The sequence below is a fragment of the Canis lupus genome, chromosome 7, assembly GCF_048164855.1.
Source record: "Canis lupus baileyi chromosome 7, mCanLup2.hap1, whole genome shotgun sequence".
NCBI classification, from domain to species: domain Eukaryota; kingdom Metazoa; phylum Chordata; class Mammalia; order Carnivora; family Canidae; genus Canis; species Canis lupus.
In genome coordinates, this window is record NC_132844.1 from 71,401,957 (window position 1) to 71,419,389 (window position 17,433).

General features: G+C 51.8%; 1 protein-coding gene across 6 annotated transcripts; it reads left to right on the forward strand.

Moving 5' to 3' along the window:
• The first annotated feature begins 822 nt into the window (after positions 1–822).
• Positions 823–15,630, forward strand: ABHD16A (abhydrolase domain containing 16A, phospholipase). 6 transcript variants are annotated; one of them, XM_072833701.1, is made up of 20 exons: positions 823–1,028; positions 1,992–2,048; positions 2,799–2,865; positions 3,099–3,185; positions 5,853–5,938; positions 7,752–7,825; positions 8,005–8,166; positions 10,739–10,853; positions 10,938–11,039; positions 11,978–12,041; positions 12,448–12,497; positions 12,870–12,993; positions 13,642–13,746; positions 13,970–14,033; positions 14,295–14,351; positions 14,498–14,560; positions 14,708–14,784; positions 14,879–14,980; positions 15,077–15,123; positions 15,299–15,630. In XM_072833701.1, the coding sequence occupies exons 1-20, from the start codon at positions 897–899 to the stop codon at positions 15,380–15,382; spliced, it is 1,719 nt and encodes a 572-aa protein (XP_072689802.1). In that variant the 5' UTR covers positions 823–896; the 3' UTR covers positions 15,383–15,630. The 6 variants fall into 6 exon arrangements, with proteins under 6 accessions (XP_072689802.1, XP_072689803.1, XP_072689804.1 ...); XM_072833702.1 differs by having other exon boundaries at positions 14,882–14,980; XM_072833703.1 differs by having other exon boundaries at positions 824–1,028; positions 8,005–8,127.
• Positions 15,631–17,433: the final 1,803 nt, after the last annotated feature.

Here is a 17,433-nt window from a genome sequence, read left to right on the forward strand (position 1 = left end):
TAAATGTGTTACTGGGATCCTTGATGGCTCAGTGGTTGAGCATCTGCCTTTGGCCCAGGGCATGATCCTGGAGTCCCAGCATTGAGTCCCACGTCGGGCCCTGCATGGAGCCTGCTTCTCCCTCTGCCTGTGTCTCTGCCTCTCTCTCTGTGTCTTTCATGAATAAATAAATAAAATCTTTTAAAAAGTATTACCATTTCAAAGATCCTCTATGCTGTGTTACACTATTCTAAATTTGCTCTTCAACTTTCACTTGATCATTAAATTTTCTTTTCAAATGTTATACAGATGCATATGTATCGTGATGGTTGCGTGTAATCAATCTGTGGCTTTATTTTTCCCACTAAACAATACATTTGAGATTTGTCTACGCTTAGGAGCAAGAATTCCTCCTTTTTTTTTCTTTTTTTTTTAACCGGTATTTTACACACCCTGATAATACTTAGTCCTCCTATCCATGACTGCGATGTAGCTCTATATTTATTCAAGCCTTTGGTCACCTCTTTCAAAAACTTCTGTAATTTTCTTCATAAAATCGTGCATTTCTTTGGTTAGATGTGTTCCTAGACACCTTTTCTTTGTGTTGCATCTTATCCCTCGTTCCCATTGTCGTTCAAGAGCCTGCCAATATTAAGGGATGGGAAAAAGTGACTTAATCCTGATAATCCCCTACCTCGGCGCGTTCCAAACGCCTCCAACTAATTTCTGACCACGGCTCTACCCGTAGGTCCAACTGCGCGAAATCCGTCTCAAGCAGCGCGGAAAATGTCTCTACAGGGCTCGAGGCGGAGCCGGTACGTGCTGACGTCAAGGGCACGCAATACCTTCGAGGCCGGGGAAGGGCGGGGTCGGAAGGGGGACTTGCTGCTGGGAGAGCAGCGGCGGGAGCGGGGGCCATGGCGAAGCTGCTGAGCTGCGTCCTAGGCCCCCGGCTCTACAAAATCTACCGGGAGAGGGACTCGGAAAGGGCCCCGTCCGGCGTCCCCGAGACTCCAACTTCAGTCACTGCCCCCCCTTCCAGCTCCTGGGTGAGTCGAGTTCTCCCCGGGTCGGAAACATGGTACGGCCCAGTCCCCTTCGCGGCCTCTGCTCCCCGGAAGCGCCCATTATTGGAAATCGGGGGAGCCTGCTTGTCGAGCCAGGTGTCTGCGGAGCGCTCCCTGCGCCTCCTGGGTTAAAGTCACGCCCGCGGATCGCCGGCCTCCTCTGTCGCTCTTCGCCACCGCTTTCCGGTTCCCACTAGCGCTCCTCGCCTTTCCCTCTCGCTGCCCCCACCCCGTCTGTCGTGGTTCGTGCTACTGCCAATTGCCTGAGCCCCGGAAGGGACCCTGCGCCAATTCCAGAGCTGGGTGATTTCTTCTGACTCGGTGCCTTCCCCAGTTCCGTTTTATCTGCCTTCCACACTGTCCGTGAAGTTAGATGGCTTCGACAAGTCACGTACGCGCGGCCTCCCACCCCGCCGCCCAGCCAGCCTTGGAGACCCCAGGGTGGTCACATTAGGGAAAGCTGGGGTGGTGGGCGGCTGTGTCCCTGTAGGCGCTCTGCCTTTTCACGGGTAGTCTCAAGCTGTTGATTGCGCCCCGGGACGGCCCGCCCTCTGCCACATTCTCTTCCTTAATCACCCTGTTATTTCTGGTCTTATTTCCCTCTTAAAGTTGTCATTGTGTCTTTCCTTTCTTCTCTCACTCCTCTCCCCGTTTGCACCTGCCCACGGCCCATTTGAAACTGGGTTGTGAAAAAGGAACACAAATCCTTCGGTGAGGCTTTCAATTTTGCTCCCAAGTCCGGCCTCCTATGTTTTCATGGTCTGGGGTAGGAAATCAGGCTTGGAGGAGGGGTTAGTAAGAGGGATTTCTTTGGGAGCCAGGAATGTCGCAGGAGGGACAGCTTCAGAGGCTAGAACCAGAGGACACAACGTCAGGGCTTTCAAAAGGGAAGGCGAAGGACTGGTCAGTGGACATGGTCCTTGACTCCGCCATCTGTTTTGGCAGGATACGTACTATCAACCCCGTGCCTTGGAGAAGCATGCTGACAGCATCCTGGCACTGGTATGTCTGCCCTCGCATCTGGGACTACTGTGTCTTTTCCCACCCAGTTGCCCTCGGAACTTTCTCCTCCCTAGCATGGGAGAAGGCAGCACCCCTGGGGTGGGGAATGCTCCAGCCTCTGCTGCCAACCTCTCCAACCACATGGACCCACTCTCAAGCACCCATACTTGGCACTCCACCTTGGTGTGTGCACTGCTTTCTCTGGGGCAGCCTGAGCCCTGAGGAGAATGCGTTTCCCCTTGGGACCATCTGCAAGTGCTGAGTCCTGTGGTCCCCAGTGACCTGTCCTCCCTGGCTACAGGCAACTAACCTCCTTGGCTGCAAAGACAGCTGTTTTCTCTGGCAGGGTTCCTATGGTGACGTTTGTGCATCTCTTGGAGACCAGGCCAGGCGCTGTGCTGAGCAGGGCTGATTGGAAAGGTTTGATTGACTTGAGTAGAAAAAGAAACTGGCCTTTAAAAGCGATGAGATTATGTCTGGAGATAAGAGGAAGAAAACAGAACCTGTACCTAATTTCCCCAGCCTCCTTTCTGCTCTGATACATTGCCTTTCAACAGATATTAAGCACCTACTGTGTCATCCACAGAATAGGTACTTGATGTGATTGATCTCCCTCAGGTCCTCCACTTTGCTCAGAGCCTAGGCCTGGAAATGGCAGACTTGTGTGTGGGTGCGTGCGTGTACATGTGTGCACATATGTGCATGTGTGTGCATGTGTACTGATTGCTTGTCCCTGTCTCTCTGCTGCAGGCTTCAGTCTTCTGGTCCATCTCTTATTACTCCTCTCCCTTCGCCTTCTTCTACTTATACAGGAAAGGTCAGTGTGGCTTCAAAGGTGGTGGGCAGGTTGTTGGCAGATGAGCCAACCTCTCCAAAGAGGAAAGGGGACCTACGGACATGGCTTGGCTTTCCTCTTCCATCAGGCGTCTTCTTCCTCCAAGGGCATGGATGTCCCAAAGAGAGAATATGGGGCGGAAATTGGGCCTGACCTGGGAAGAGATGCCAAGGGGCAGTGGGGAAATTTCTCACATAATGCCTCTCCCCTCCCAGGTTACTTGAGCTTGTCCAAAGTGGTGCCATTTTCTCACTATGCGGGGACATTGCTACTACTCTTGGCAGGCGTGGCCTGTCTCCGAGGTAGGTCCAGAGGGAGCCTGGCTTGGATCTATATTTCCCGGGGTAAATATTTATTAAGTAATTTTGCAAATATATGGTTTGGGCCCTGAAAGGGAATAATTGGGAATGGTGAAGACGTGATCTTTTCCTTAAAGGGCTTGGTTGTAAGTATGAAAAAAAACACTCATTGGCAGAAAACTGCTGTTATCTGAAGAAGATGCATATACCCTACAATAATTCCATACATGTCCATGTAGATGTTTGTCATAATCTGAAACTGGAAACAAGTCCATGGCCACAAATAGTAGGATGGATATGTTAGAGGTCTAGTTGTGCAACACAACACAACACAGCATGCAAATGAGCGAATTTAAACTACGCTCAGCAGCAAGAACGGGTCTCACAACTGTAAGGTTGAATGCAAGGAGCAGACTTCCAGAAACCGTATGTGGTTTGTTCCCACTCACGTAAAGTTCACAAGGGATGCATATGTCGGTAGCAGAATACAGGCGTGACTATCTTGAAAGTCAGGGGAGTGATAACCTGGGAGAGGGACGGTCGGGGCTGTGTGGGGGGACGTGACCATGTTCGCTTCCTTGACTTGCGTGATGGTCACATGAATGTTTGCTTTGTATCTTTTAAACTGTGTTGCAGGTGTGTATGTTATAGCTCATGATTTAAAAATGAAGAGATGGTTCAAATCATTGCCCCTTGGCGAGTGCACGTGACAAAAACTGGGCGAGGGGATGCCTGTCTAGAGGGTGGGCGGGTGGGTGGGTGGTGGCAGTGGTCAGGGGTGCGGACCTTCTGCTTGCGGTGTTCTGCCTCCTGATCCCCCATGCTCTGGGCTCCCCCCTCAGCGAGGCCTTCCCTGAGTGCCCGGTCTAAAAGTAGCTCCCACTCCTCAGTTTTGCCTTACTTTTTTTTTTTTTTTTAAGATTTTTACTTATTTATTCATACAGAGAGAGAGAGGCAGAGACACAGGCAGAGGGAGAAGCAGGCTGCACGCAAAGAGCCCGATGTAGGACTCTATCCCAGAACTGAGGGATCATAGCCTGAGCCAAAAGCAGATGCTCAACCACTAAGCCACTCAGGCGTCCCAGTTTTGCCTTACTTTTAAATTTTATTTATTTTTAGTTTGGGTACAGAAATTAAATACAGTATCATAAAGAACTGAAATGCTTGTGTTCTGTGATATTGCTTCAAATACCTTTTATCAATAAAATACTGAAGCATTGCATTCAGAGTTGACATTCCCATTGGAATCTTCCCCAGTCCCGTGTTCCTCTTTTCCCAGAACTAACCAGTGCCACTTGGCGTAGTTTCTTTCCTGGTTCCATATTTGTATACTCTTATGAAAGATATGCCTCGTCTTACCAAATCTAAGCTGTTATGAATTGTAAAATGCATTCCGATTTCAGTTTTCAAATGTAAATAAAATAGACATTTTAGAATCTATGAAGTATGGGAAGTATAAATAATATATCACCTTTTCTTTGTGAGTTTTACATTTTTGGCACAAACGGCATCATTCCACACAATTCATTTTGCTCGTTGCTTTGTTCGCAGTACTGTCTGGGGTCTCTACTCCTGATGATAGATACTAGCCTTCTAGTTCATTCTGGTTTTATTTTCTTTATAGCACTTACCCCTTCCTGAAAAGTTCTTGTGTACTTGCTTCTTCTCTTTCTCCAGCCCCACCCCACCCCGGGCCAAAGTACCAGCTCTCAGGGCTGGAGCCTGTGTGTCTCATTTCCTACTGTCTTCGTGTCAGAATGGTGCCTGGCATGTGAGTGATACCTATCAGATTAGTGGAAGCAGAGAAGTCAGGGCTTGAGACTCCTTTACAGTGAAGAGGGAGCAGATGTGATTTCCGGAAGGGTAGCTCTCCGAGAAGTAAAAGGGAGGTCGGGGGGGTGGGGGAGAGAAGTCTGGGACTCGGAAGGTGGCAAAGATGGACCCAGGAAGCAGAGGAGGATGGAGTCTGGAGGGAGAGGAAGAGTGCTGAGAGGCACCGTAGGAAGAGTGGGGATGGAGGAAGGGGCTCAGTGTCAGTGAGGAAGTGATTCTGGGGCAAGAGGGGGAGCCAGGGAGCCAGATGGCCGGGAGTTAGACCATACAGAAAAGAGCTGGGAAGCGAGCAGCAGAGAATGCTGGCAGGGAAACCCATGTTCACCAGGGTGAATAGTAAGGTTGCATGACGCTTGTAGTAAGACCGGGAAAGTGAACATTCTGGAGGGTGGGAAGTCAATCGCCTATCAAGAAACCAACTGAAGAGGGATGCCTGGGTGCCTCAGTGGTTGGGCACCTGCCTTCCCCTCGGGTCATGATCCCTGGATCTGGGATCCAGTCCCCACATCGGGGTCCCTATGGGAAGCCTGCTTCTCCCTCTCCCTATGTCTCTGCCTCTTTCAGTCTGTCTCTCATGAATAAATAAATAAATCTTAAAAAAAAAAACAAAACAACTGAAGAAGCTGGATAGGAGAAGTATGAAGCCAGTTGCTAGATATGGAGGAAGGGGGTCAGCCCGACTCTCCTGTTTCCCCAGATCCTGGGCCATCTGTTCCTTTTCCTCCTGCTTCTCTTTCCAGGGCCTTTTCCTTGCCCATCTCCAACCCTCTTCCTGAAACCCACTCAGCTTGCTCTTCCCACTTTTCCTAACACTGTTTCCTGTCCTCTTTCTACCAGGTATTGGCCGCTGGACCAACCCCCAGTACCGGCAGTTCATCACTATCTTGGAGGCAACACATAGGAACCAGTCTGCAGAAAACAAGGTGAGCGTTTCCAGGAAAGGTGCCAGACAGGTACCCTGGTAGCAGCTTCCTCAGCTGCCTCCCCAGAGCACCGGGCACCAGCTTCTGTCCTGGGGGAGGCAGTGTGTTTTGCCATCCAACACCCTGGCTTTTTGCTTGCATATTGCTATGTCCCTCCTCCTCTGTGTGAGGAAACCATCTACCCAAGGAATCTTCCTCCCCACCACTTCTAACAGAATATTTCACAGTGTTTTAGAAGGGGGTCTTCTCTCCGAGCAGCTCAGTTCTGTAAATGTTGTTTATTTTGGCCGTGTGCATCGCACACCATGCTAGTTTTGTTCAGGGATGGGACAAGATGGACAGGTATGTCCACTCTTGTGCCTGGAAGCACAATGTGGTGCCAAGAGGGAGAAAAGCCAGGGCACAGTGTCCTTGGAGTTGTGCCAGCTCAGCTGGTGCTGGAGTGTGATTGTCTTTCAGAAGGGGCTTTAGGCCCAGTTGGGCTCCTGTGCGGAGCCTGCTTCTCCCTCTGCCCGTGTCTCTGCCTCTCTCTCTCTCTCTGTCTCTCTCTGTGTCTCTCATGAATAAATAAAATCCTTAAGAAAAAAAGAAGGGGCTTTAGGGCCCTATATAGCTCTTTCCTGTTAACAAAGGGGTTCCTGGGATCAGAGATCTGTGACCGCCATCATCATGTTACTGGCTGCTCTGGCCGCATTTGCAGAGCTATGCGATGATGCTCTACCACCATCTGAGGCATATTTTTTTTAAGATTTTATTTATTCCTGAGACACACAGAGAGAGGCAGAGACACCCGCAGAGGGAGAAGCAGGCTCCCTGCAGGGAGCCTCATGAGGGACTAAGTCCCCTACCGGGCAGGGCAGGGGTATCCTACCGAAGGCAGCCGCAGCCGCTCAACCACTGAGCCCCCCAGGGACCCCCCCTCTGAGGCATTTTGCATATGCCCTTCCCAGTCTTCACAACAATTGCATGAGGTGGTATTATTGTACCTCTGAGGAAACAGACAAAGGAAGATTAAGTGAGGAACAGAGCAAAGGAAGTGGCTGGGTCTGGATCTGAGTCAGGGTCTGAGCAGAAGCTGCCTGAAATGTGCTTTTCTTCATTTTGTCTTGTTTTGCCATTTACATTTTTGTACAGTGTTTCTATTGTTCTCTCTTAGTCAAGTTATTTTTGAAAATGTCAAAAAATTTCTGTGACGGAAAATAAAAAACAGTTCTCAAGATAGAGTGCCAGGTGCTTCGAGGGTGAGGGAGGGAGTACAGCAGAGAAGACACAGCTCCCGCCACCCTCACAAAGCATGTGGATGGGCTCGGTGGGGTGACTGGAGGCATAGATGGTCTGGCTGCAGAAGTTGAGGGAAGGAAGGTGGCCATAAGGATGGAACAGTGAGAGAGGGCCTCATTCAAGAGGTGGGCCCAATGCGAAGGAGCCACTGTAGGCATGACTTCCCTCCATCCATCTCACTCAGCCCTCCAGGACAGCATTGTATCAGGGACCCAGTAGGGGAGGGGGGCATGAACAGCCAACAGACCCCCACTTCCTCCCTCAGAAGCACCAGTACCTACAGCCATCCCTTTTGGGAGTGGGTCAGTTTTATATTTTGGGAAAGCAAGGAGTGTTCTGGAAGCAGCTGGATAGCTGATAAAGGCATCCTCTCTTGGCTGATTTTTTCTTCACTCTGAGAAGGGAGTATGGGGGTGTTGACCTCTCCTTGTCTCCCCATGACGTGTGGGGGCCAGTCCCATGGCTGATTAGGGTGGGTAGGTGGCCTGCCCCAACTTTTCAGTTCCTCTTTACCTCTCCTTGCCCACCACAGAGGCAGCTCGCCAACTACAACTTTGACTTTAAGAGCTGGCCGGTCGACTTCCACTGGAAAGAGCCCAGCAGCCGGTGAGGTCCCAGTTCTCTCATTCCATCCCTGCTCTGTCCTGTCCCCATCTTGGGCCCCAGGGGCTGCTCTCCAGCACCATCTCCTTGTTCCTAGACAGCATCCTCCCCCCTCTCCTGCAGACCTCCGCTGTTCAGCTTGCTGCTCCTGACTGTCCTCCCCTGCATCTTTCCATCCTCAGGAAGGAGTCTCGAGGGGGCCCTTCTTACCAAGGTGTGGCCCTGCTCCGCCCAGAGCCCCTGCACCGGGGGACAGCAGACACCCTCCTCAACCGGGTCAAGAAGCTGCCTTGTCAGATCACCAGGTGGGAAGCAACAGGGAAGAGAGGCCAGCTGGGATGGAGGTGATTCGGAGTGAGGATTCCAGGACAGGGTGCTCCCTTGCAAGATAGGGCCTTGTGCTGCGTAGTTTGTATTATTTGTGGTAGTTTTTTTTTCTTTCCAAAGATTTTATTTATTTATTCATGAGAGACATAGAGGCAGAGGGAGGAGTAGGCTCCCTGTAGGGAGCCTGATATGGACACTTGAACCCAGGACCCCAGGATCACGACCTGAGCCAAAGGCAGATGCTCAACCACTGAGCTACCCAGGTGCTCATATTTGTGGTTTTTAATCTAGATTTATAGGTGAAGAAAAGAGGCCCAGAGAGCTCCAGAGTCTCATAGACAGTGAATGAAAGACTGGGATGTTCACACAATTCTATCTGACACAAAAGTTCTTTCATGTTACTACTCTTTTTGTTTTTGTTTTTTTTAATTTATTTATTAAGCAAGCTCTGCACGAAACATAGGCCTTGAGCTCACGGCCCCAAGAGCAGGAGTCACATCTTCTACAAACTGGGCCAGCCAGGTCCCCACAGAAGCTCTGTTAACCAGGCTGGGAGGGAAGAATGAGGTTGGAGGTGTGGTGGAGACACATAGCCTTAGCTGGAGCAGGGTCTGGTGGCAGCTATCCCTGTCTTGGCCCCTCTGCTCCTAGGCTATCCTACCTTAGCGACCTGCAATCTCTGTGTCCATGATTAACCCACTTCATAGGATTGGCGAGATTAAGTGTAGTAACATCTTCACAAAGCCTTCTACCTTGCCTGGGTGCCTGAGAGCATATGGCAAAGCCCAAGTAAATCATAGTTGTGGACACGGATGGTGTTGGAAGTAGCAGCAGTAATCATCCATATCTTACCGTGGTGCAGATGTCGTGGGAATTTTCTGTTGCTGTGGCCTGGGACGCAGTTTCTGGAATACCGAAGAAAGGGGAGGGCTTAGTGGTCGGTGTCTACAGTATGCTGATTGGTCAGAGGGGCAAGCCAGATTTGCAGTTTTGAGAGGATGCTGAATGGGGTAGTACAGTGTTTTTCTGTGAACAAATCCTACTTCAAGATTAACTGGAAATGGTCTTTCAGGAACAGCACCTACCACAGCTTATCTGTCTAGATTAGTGCATTGGTTCAGTAAATATTTATTAAGCCCCTACTCTGCATTAGGCTCTAGCCACCAGCTACATGGCAGATAAAAGGCATATTGCAGTGAACAGAACAGCCAGGTCTCTGCTTGGTGGAGTGTGCAATCTAGTTTGGTGTCTTTCAAACTGTGGATCTTGGGGCACCTGGGTGGCTCAGTTGGTTGAGTGTCCAACTCTTTTTTTTTTTTTTAAGATTTTATTTATTTATTCATGATAGAGAGAGAGGCAGAAACACAGGCAGATGGAGAAGCAGGCCCAAAGTCGGACTCGATCCCGGGTCTCCAGGATCACGCCCTGGGCCAAAGGCAGGTGCTGAACCGCTGAGCCACCCAGGGATCCCCAAGTGTCCAACTCTTGACCTCGGCTCAGGTCACGATCTCAGGGTCATGGGATGGGCCCCACCTTGGGGTCTGTGCTCACGAGGAGTCTGCTTCACTATGCCTCTGTCTCTTCCCCAGTTCATGCACACACACACATTCTCTCTCTCTCTCAATCTCTCTGCCCCCCTTCCTCCCCCTCTTGCTCTCTCTCTCCTCCCCTCCACTTTCCCTCTCTCAAATCTCAAAACAGAAAGCAAATTATGGATCTTGACCCACTCATGAATCTTGAAATCAATTGAATAAATTATAGCTGTTGTTTATTTAAGTATTATTTACTTGGGGACTTTTAATAAGTTGCATTTGTTTAAGATTTATTTATTTATTTGAAAGAAAAAGATTTATTTATTTATTTGAGAGAGAGAGTGAATGAGCAGGTGCTCATGCGGGTACACCAGGGAAAGGTCTGGGGGAGGAACAGGGAGGAGAGAGAATCTTTTTTTTTTTTTTTTTAAGATTTTATTTATTCATGAGAGACACAGAAAGAGAAAGGCAGAGACCCAGGCAGAGGGAGAAGGAGAAGCAGGCTCCCTGTGGGGAGCCCCACGTGGAACTCAATCCCCGGACCCCAGGATCACACCTTGAGCCGAAGGCAGATGCTTAACCTCTGAGCCACCCAGGCATCCTGAGGAGAGAGAATCTTAAGCAGACTCCATGCTGAGCCTGCAGCCCCATGCAGGGATCCCAGGACTGGAGCTGAAACCAACAGTTCAGACGCTTAACTGACTGTGCTCCCGAGGTGTCCCTAAGTTGTATTTATACATTAAGAGAATCATAGTTAATAACTTTGCTTTTACTTTTACGTAGAAAATATTATTTCCTGAAATTTTCAGTATTATATGTACAAATGCGTGTACTGGGCCACAGTATAAAATGTGCATCTTAGAAAGGCTGTAGTAAAAAAAAAAAGTTGGGAAAACACCAGTCTGGTCCATACAGCATTTTGTTAAATCTTCTAAAAAGAAAACAAAAATGTGAAGGTCAAGGGTGCATCAGGCCCCAGAACCTCTGGGTGCAAGGGCTGGGGTGGTCCCTGGGCCCCCCTGAGGTCAAGGGTTTGTTAACCTTGAGTTCCCCACAGCTACTTGGTGGCACACACCTTGGGGCGCCGGATGCTGTATCCCGGCTCAGTGTACCTGCTCCAGAAGGCCCTCATGCCTGTGCTGCTGCAGGGCCAGGCCCGGCTGGTGGAAGAGGTGAGGCGCCCCTGCCCTTGCGCCCCGATGCTCCTCCCCCCACCAGGGATGTGACTTCCCACTCCTCACATCTCCCTCACTTAGTGTAATGGGCGCCGGGCGAAGCTGCTGGCCTGCGATGGCAACGAGATTGACACCATGTTTGTGGACCGGCGGGAGACATCAGAGCCCCAGGGACAGAAGCTGGTGAGTGGGAGCCAGGAATTCACAGGTCGGGGAGAGGGAAGCAGTGGAGGCTCTGGGGATCCCAGTCCTCCAGCAACCCCAAAGAAGGACAGCTGGAGAAAAGCCCATCTCCTGGCCCCACCCTCAAGACCTCTTGGTGTCAGAAAACCCTGCCATAGCAAAATGGAGGAAGCAAGAGGTAACATACAAGGACCAAAAAACAATCTTGTGACAGTCACCACGTAGCATTTATCACATAGAAGGCATATATTTAATCCTCACCACAACCCTGTAGAATAGGTACTATTTTTATGTCAGCCCATTTTACAGATATTAAAACTGAGGCCAAGAATCGTTTTCCCAGATGACACAGTAAATGAGAGCTGGGATTTGAACCTGGGCAGCCTGGTCTCCAAAGCAGCCTGCCTCCAGGAAGCAGCCCTGGAAGGAGCACTGAGCCAGCAGTCTAGGGAGCTGGCTTCTGGTCTTGGCTCTACCCAACTGCTGTGAGAGTCCATGCAAGCCACCCTATCTCTGGGCTTGGGGTACCATAGAATTAGTGTTTATCTGACTGTATAAGTCTGGAGCCCAGAGATGGAAAGCAGTTGGCATACCACACAGAAGAAACACTCATGGGCAAAGATAGAGCCAAAAACTAGAAAGGAAAAAAGTATCCCTAACCCCATTTCTGAAAGCGAGCCCCCACTGGTCTTCCAAGGAGAAGTGGACACTGTGCTGGGTGGTTGACCAACTTCCCCCTCCTCTGAGGGCTCAGTTTGCTAAGCATTTGCATCCACTTTGCTTCTCTCTGATGAACCTTGTGAAAAGAGAAATTTCCATTCTCCTTAAAGAGAACAGGCCCATTCCTCTACCCTACAAAGCTCCTACCTCTAGCCACATGGGGGATTTTCTGGCCCAGCTTGGCTCCTCCCCAGCCCTCCTCCTGCCTCCCTCCATAGGTGATCTGCTGTGAGGGGAACGCGGGCTTCTATGAGGTGGGCTGCATTTCTACGCCTCTGGAAGGTAGGCCTGGGCTCAGCTCTCTTGTCCTGCCCTTTGGAATGGAAAGCCTCTACCTTCCCACACTGACATAACCTCCCTGGGCCTGATCGCCTTGTCTGTGTGAAGTTTAAACCTCACATTTGGGGGAGAGTGTACTCCCCATTTGCTTTGCTAACCTTACATCCCTCCCCTTGGGCTGTGTCCCTAACATGTTGGCCTTCATTCTGTCCCCACTACACAGTCACGTATCTCTCCCTTCTGCTGCCTCAGAACCTCTGGTGTCCTCGCCTCATTCTGGGAAGGCTTGGGGTTATTCGCCTCTGAGTTTGGGTTGTTTAGAGCTCCAGTGTTCTGTTGCTCTTTCCCCCTGGGCTGGAGTAGGGGAGGTGTGGGTCATGAGGTCCTAGCTCCTCCCCCACTGTTGCAGCTGGATATTCAGTCCTGGGCTGGAACCATCCAGGCTTTGCTGGAAGCACGGTGAGACCCTCTGAAATCCCTTTCTTTTCCTGAATTATGGTGTGTCTCCTCCCTGGTCAGTCACTGGAGTTAGAGAAAGGGGTATATATTTCTGGGGGTCTCCCACTCACCTGTCACCTGGGCGCCAAGGACAGGGACCCAGGTTCCCTCCTCTGGCAGTGGGGAGTTGCAGGCAGGCTGCTTTCTGGAGAGTGCAGCCCCTCCCACCATGCTTTTCTTCTGCACTCCCTGGCTGTTGCAGGGGAGCTAAGAGTCCACACCACAGCAAGCAAGCAACAGGCTTGCAAGAGGGGGGTGGAGGTGGGGGTGGGGGGGTCTGGCCCTCGCCCCCTTTGTGCTGAACCACTCCTGCCTTTGCCCTTCCTCCTGCAGGGGGTGCCATTTCCTCAGAATGAGGCCAATGCCATGGATGTGGTGGTGCAGTTTGCCATCTACCGCCTGGGCTTCCAGCCCCAGGACATCATCATCTATGCCTGGTCCATTGGCGGCTTCACTGGTATTAGCCTACCTCCTAACCACCCCCACAATTTGCGCCACCCCCACCCCACCCCCAGGTGAGGTAGGGAAATGTACTAGGGGCCTGATAGTGGGGTCAAGGCTTAAGGGAAGAGATGATAGAGGTGGGTTATCTATGTGGGTCTAGAAGATGGTATCCTGTTTGTGCATATTTGCATTTCCTTCCACTCTTATGCCCATTATTATTATTATTATTATTTTTTAAGATTTTACTTTGAGAGAGAGAGCAAAGGAGAAGGGGAGAGAGTCCCAGGCAGACTCCCTACTGAGTGCAGAGCCTGACACAGGGCTTGATCTCACCCCCGCCCCTCCCAAGATCATGACCCAAGCTAAAACCAAGAGTCGGATGCCTGACTGAGCCACCCAGGGGCCCCTCCTATGCCCATTATTAAAAGAAGTAAACCAGGGTCCTGGAGGGGGATCAGGAAAGTGAGTCTTTCCCCTGCACATTGTCTCCCATGCACATCCTCTCCAGATAGAGCCCTGGCCAAGTGAAGTGAGAGGTTGAGGGAGACCAGGGGCTCACCTAGTCAGGAGCATGGCGTCAGCCTGCAGGGTCAGTGGGATGAGGGTGGGGCAGTGGACAGGAGGCCAAGGATGTCACCCTTCTTCCCTGTCTTGATCCCAGCCACGTGGGCAGCCATGTCCTACCCAGACATTAGTGCCGTGATCCTGGATGCCTCCTTCGATGACCTGGTGCCCTTGGCCTTGAAGGTCATGCCAGATAGCTGGAGTGAGTGAAGCTCCCAGGCCTGCCTTCCAGGGAAGGGGAGGCGGGGGCTGGAACTGGGAGCTATCTTGACTGGAGATGGATGGGGAGTGGGTCACACCGTTGTTGAGAAGCAGGAGGGCTCCCGTGTCTGGAGCCTTAGTTTTCTCTTTCTGTGGACAGTGGGGACCATTATGTTGGGCAAGGGCTTTGTCTTTGTTATCCCTTCACTTTTATCTCGCTGCAGGGGGCCTGGTGACCAGGACTGTGAGGCAGCATCTCAATCTAAACAACGCAGAACAGCTGTGCAGGTGAGGGCAGGCCTGCCTCTAGCATGAAACACCCTTTCCCGCCTCCCCACTGTACAGGCTCTGCCGGGTGTTCCAGAAGATCCAGTAAGATCAGAGTTTGGGCAGTGCCTATTCTTCAATATTTTCTCTCCCCTGAGTGATGGGCTAGCTCCTGGGCCCCTGCTTAGTAGGGGCTGGGAAGGCAGGGACAAGACAGGCGGGGTGGCCACTTGTCACCTGTCCCCCTCTGAGCACTCCCTCCCACCACGCTGTCCTCTGAAGGTACCAGGGCCCTGTGCTGCTGATCCGAAGAACCAAGGATGAGATCATCACTACCACGTGAGTGCCTAGGAGCCTCTGCCCTCCTGGATCCCAGACAGAGCTAGGAAGTTGCCCCACCCACCTCTGCCCGCCAGAAACCCAGGTATCCAAACCCTTCCTCCCCAACCTCCAGCCCTTCCAGTGCATATTCCTCCCACCCCCAGGGTTCCAGAGGACATCATGTCCAACCGAGGCAACGACCTCCTGCTGAAGCTCCTGCAGTATCGGTGAGCCAGGGTGTGTGTGTACATATGTGTGCTGACACCAGCACCGCCTTGCGGCAGGGGGTGGGGAGTTAGAGGGTTAGGGATGAGGAGTGAAGAGAACTGAAGAGAATGGGGTCCTGACCTCCCACCCCGGTGCTCCCCCTGTAGGTATCCCTGTGTGATGGCAGAGGAGGGTCTTCGAGTGGTGAGGCAGTGGCTGGAGGCCTCCTCACAGCTGGAGGAAGGTGCGAGTAGGATGCGGTGAGGCCTTTGGGTGGGGCCCTGGCAAGGCCAGGTGGCTGACAAGTGCCTCTTCCCTCCCTGCCCCCACTCCCCCAGCAGCCTCGATTTTCAGCCGTTGGGAGGTGGAGGAGGACTGGTGCCTGTCCGTCCTCCGCTCCTACCAGGCAGAGCGTGGGCCTGACTTTCCCTGGAGTGTGGGTAAGGAGGGCCTGGGGCAGGATAGGGTTTTGGGGAGGGGCCGGGGGGGCCCAATACCCAGATGTGCAGCCCATGTGTGAGCACCCCCCTCTGCAGGGGAAGACATGAACGCAGATGGACGACAGCAGCTGGCCTTGTTTCTGGTGAGCAGGAAGGGGGTGCTGGGATGGCCAGGGGGCACCTGTGGGGCTTGAGGACAGCGTTGGAAGTGGCAGCTCGTAGAGAACATGTGGTGGTTTCACGGGGGCGATTGGTGGCTGCTGCTCACTGCATGTTCTACGCACCCTCCCCCGTCCCCATCCTGCGCTCTTTCTTCAGGCTCAGAAGCATCTGCACAACTTCGAGGCCACACATTGCACCCCGCTCCCGGCCCAGAACTTCCAGATGCCCTGGCACCTCTAGCGACCACACTGGCACTTGTTTTGAAAGAGTGGGATGGAGGGAGATGTGAGGAAGGATCCTCGTATTTGTGATTCTCTGTGTTCGTGTTGCTGTTTATAGTTTGTGGAAAGGTGGGGACTGTCCCCCTTCTCACTGCCCTCTTGCACGTTTCCCCTCAGCCATCTGGCAGTACCTAACCTTCCCCAATACACATCCTGCATTCAATGAATGGATTATTCCTAATAATTAATAAAAAGGTATTTTTTCTACAGGCTGGTTAATTGTTTGACTTCCCAGATGTCCACAGGAGCCTGGAGCTGGGAGTGGGGACAGCTGAAGCCACAGAAGGCCGTGCTTTGGGCAACCCAACCCCAACCAGCCAATGTAACCCTCCTCATCCTCACTGTTCCCCTAGGCCTGCAGCCCCCAAGCCGATCTGTCTGCACGTGGTGGGTCCCCAGGCCTCCCCGTTTGCTGGTGTGTCTAGTAGTATCACCACGTACAGCCTCCCCAGGCTGCAACACAGTCCTTCCTGTGTAACCCTGCTGCCACCCCAGGAACTCACGGTTGCCCCCTTTGCTTACAACTCCATGGGTTTGTCACTTACACAGTGTCTTCTAGTACCTGGTTTCCCCTACTTGAGAATCTTCTACAGATTTCCAGATTCAACCCCACATGGCTTCACCATCAGTGTCCGCAGGGTTCCTTGCTCAGCTCTTGCTATTCCCTGGGGCGTGGGGGGGTGGTGAAGATCAGCCCACTCCCCACGTCTCATGCAAGCAAACCCTGCACACCTCAGTGTCATCAAACCTCTCTTCACACATCGGTTGCAGTCTAACAACAGGCCCTGCCAGGGACCTGGCACCCCCTGCCTGGTGCCCCACCTGCCTGGGCACCAAGGGCTTATGTTCTTTTTTTTTTTTTTTTTGGGCTTATGTTCTTTCAGAGCCACCCTTCACCTTTCTGGACAGCTGTCAGAAGAAAATCCTTAGGTTGAACCTGAGGAAATCGGTTTCCCCTAATTCTGTCCTATTTCCAATCCTTGGATTTCATGGAACAGAATGGGCCCCACTTCCACCCATCTGTATGTTGCCTGGCCACCTTCCCCTTTGAAAACCCCTTTTCTAGATGAAACTCCCCCACATATGTGCCCCTTGGTCTACCAGGGTTTGAACAGGCTTAACATGGGCCACTAATAATGCTCTGATGTCCTAGATGGCCTCTGGCTAACTTGAGTGTCTCCTGGAACCCCAGGGCATGAGGCTTCTCTGCAGTCTCTGGGGCAGAGGCTGTCTGCCCACACCAGCTCAGCAGCTCCTTAGGCAGGGGCATTCCAAGTCTTCACTGGAAGAGTGATCGGAGACTTGTCAGGTGATACGATACCTGGTACTTGGGGTTAAAAGAGGAGGTGGCCACAGCTCCAGAATGCTCTACCTTTAGCAAATACTGGAGAGTTGATACTGGCACTGCATTCCTCTGTCCCTGTCCTTGGTGTGAACAGGGTGCAAAGTGTGGAGCATGAAGCTATAGGACCAGCTGCATGGTTCTGAACCTCACCCTCCCTGATCCACCAGAACACTTAGTTATTCCCTTGGAAAACAAGTCTGTTCAGTTAACCACCTCCTTGAATGCAAATAGGGGGCACCTGGACCCACCTTCCACACCCTGGAGACAAAGGACTCTCCCTGACCAGGCTACTAGGGACTCTGGACTCTGTTGACCTGCCTCTACCACCACTCCCCCCACCCCCCTTCTTCCTGCACATACTATAAAGAACAGTGGATAGCATGAGGAACCCTTGGATATTGGAAGTTGGTGAGGAGAGGGGAGGTTTAACATTTGAATCCTGGACCCCCCTCCACCCATGGGCCTCAGTCTACCTCCTTAAATTACGCCCCACCTGATAAATCTCACATCGGGTGTTTGTTTTCAGAACACCCATCAGAGTGGGACCAGCTGCCTGTCCACTCCTCACCCTATACAGATTTCGGAAAAGAACAGCTGAGATGCAGACCGCACATCTGCTGGGGCTTTGGACCTTGCCTTACAGGGGAGGGATAAGGAAGGCCCAG

What these genes read in the sequence shown, in the direction of transcription:
- ABHD16A (XM_072833701.1), top strand. Translation starts at nt 897, where the DNA reads ATGGCGAAGCTGCTGAGCTGCGTCCTAGGCCCCCGGCTCTACAAAATC. An exon ending in AGGCCCGGCTGGTGGAAGAG is followed by an intron (nt 10,854 to 10,937) that starts GTGAGGCGCCCC and finishes TCCCTCACTTAG; the next exon opens with TGTAATGGGCGCCGGGCGAA. An exon ending in CTCCTCACAGCTGGAGGAAG is followed by an intron (nt 14,785 to 14,878) that starts GTGCGAGTAGGA and finishes CCACTCCCCCAG; the next exon opens with CAGCCTCGATTTTCAGCCGT.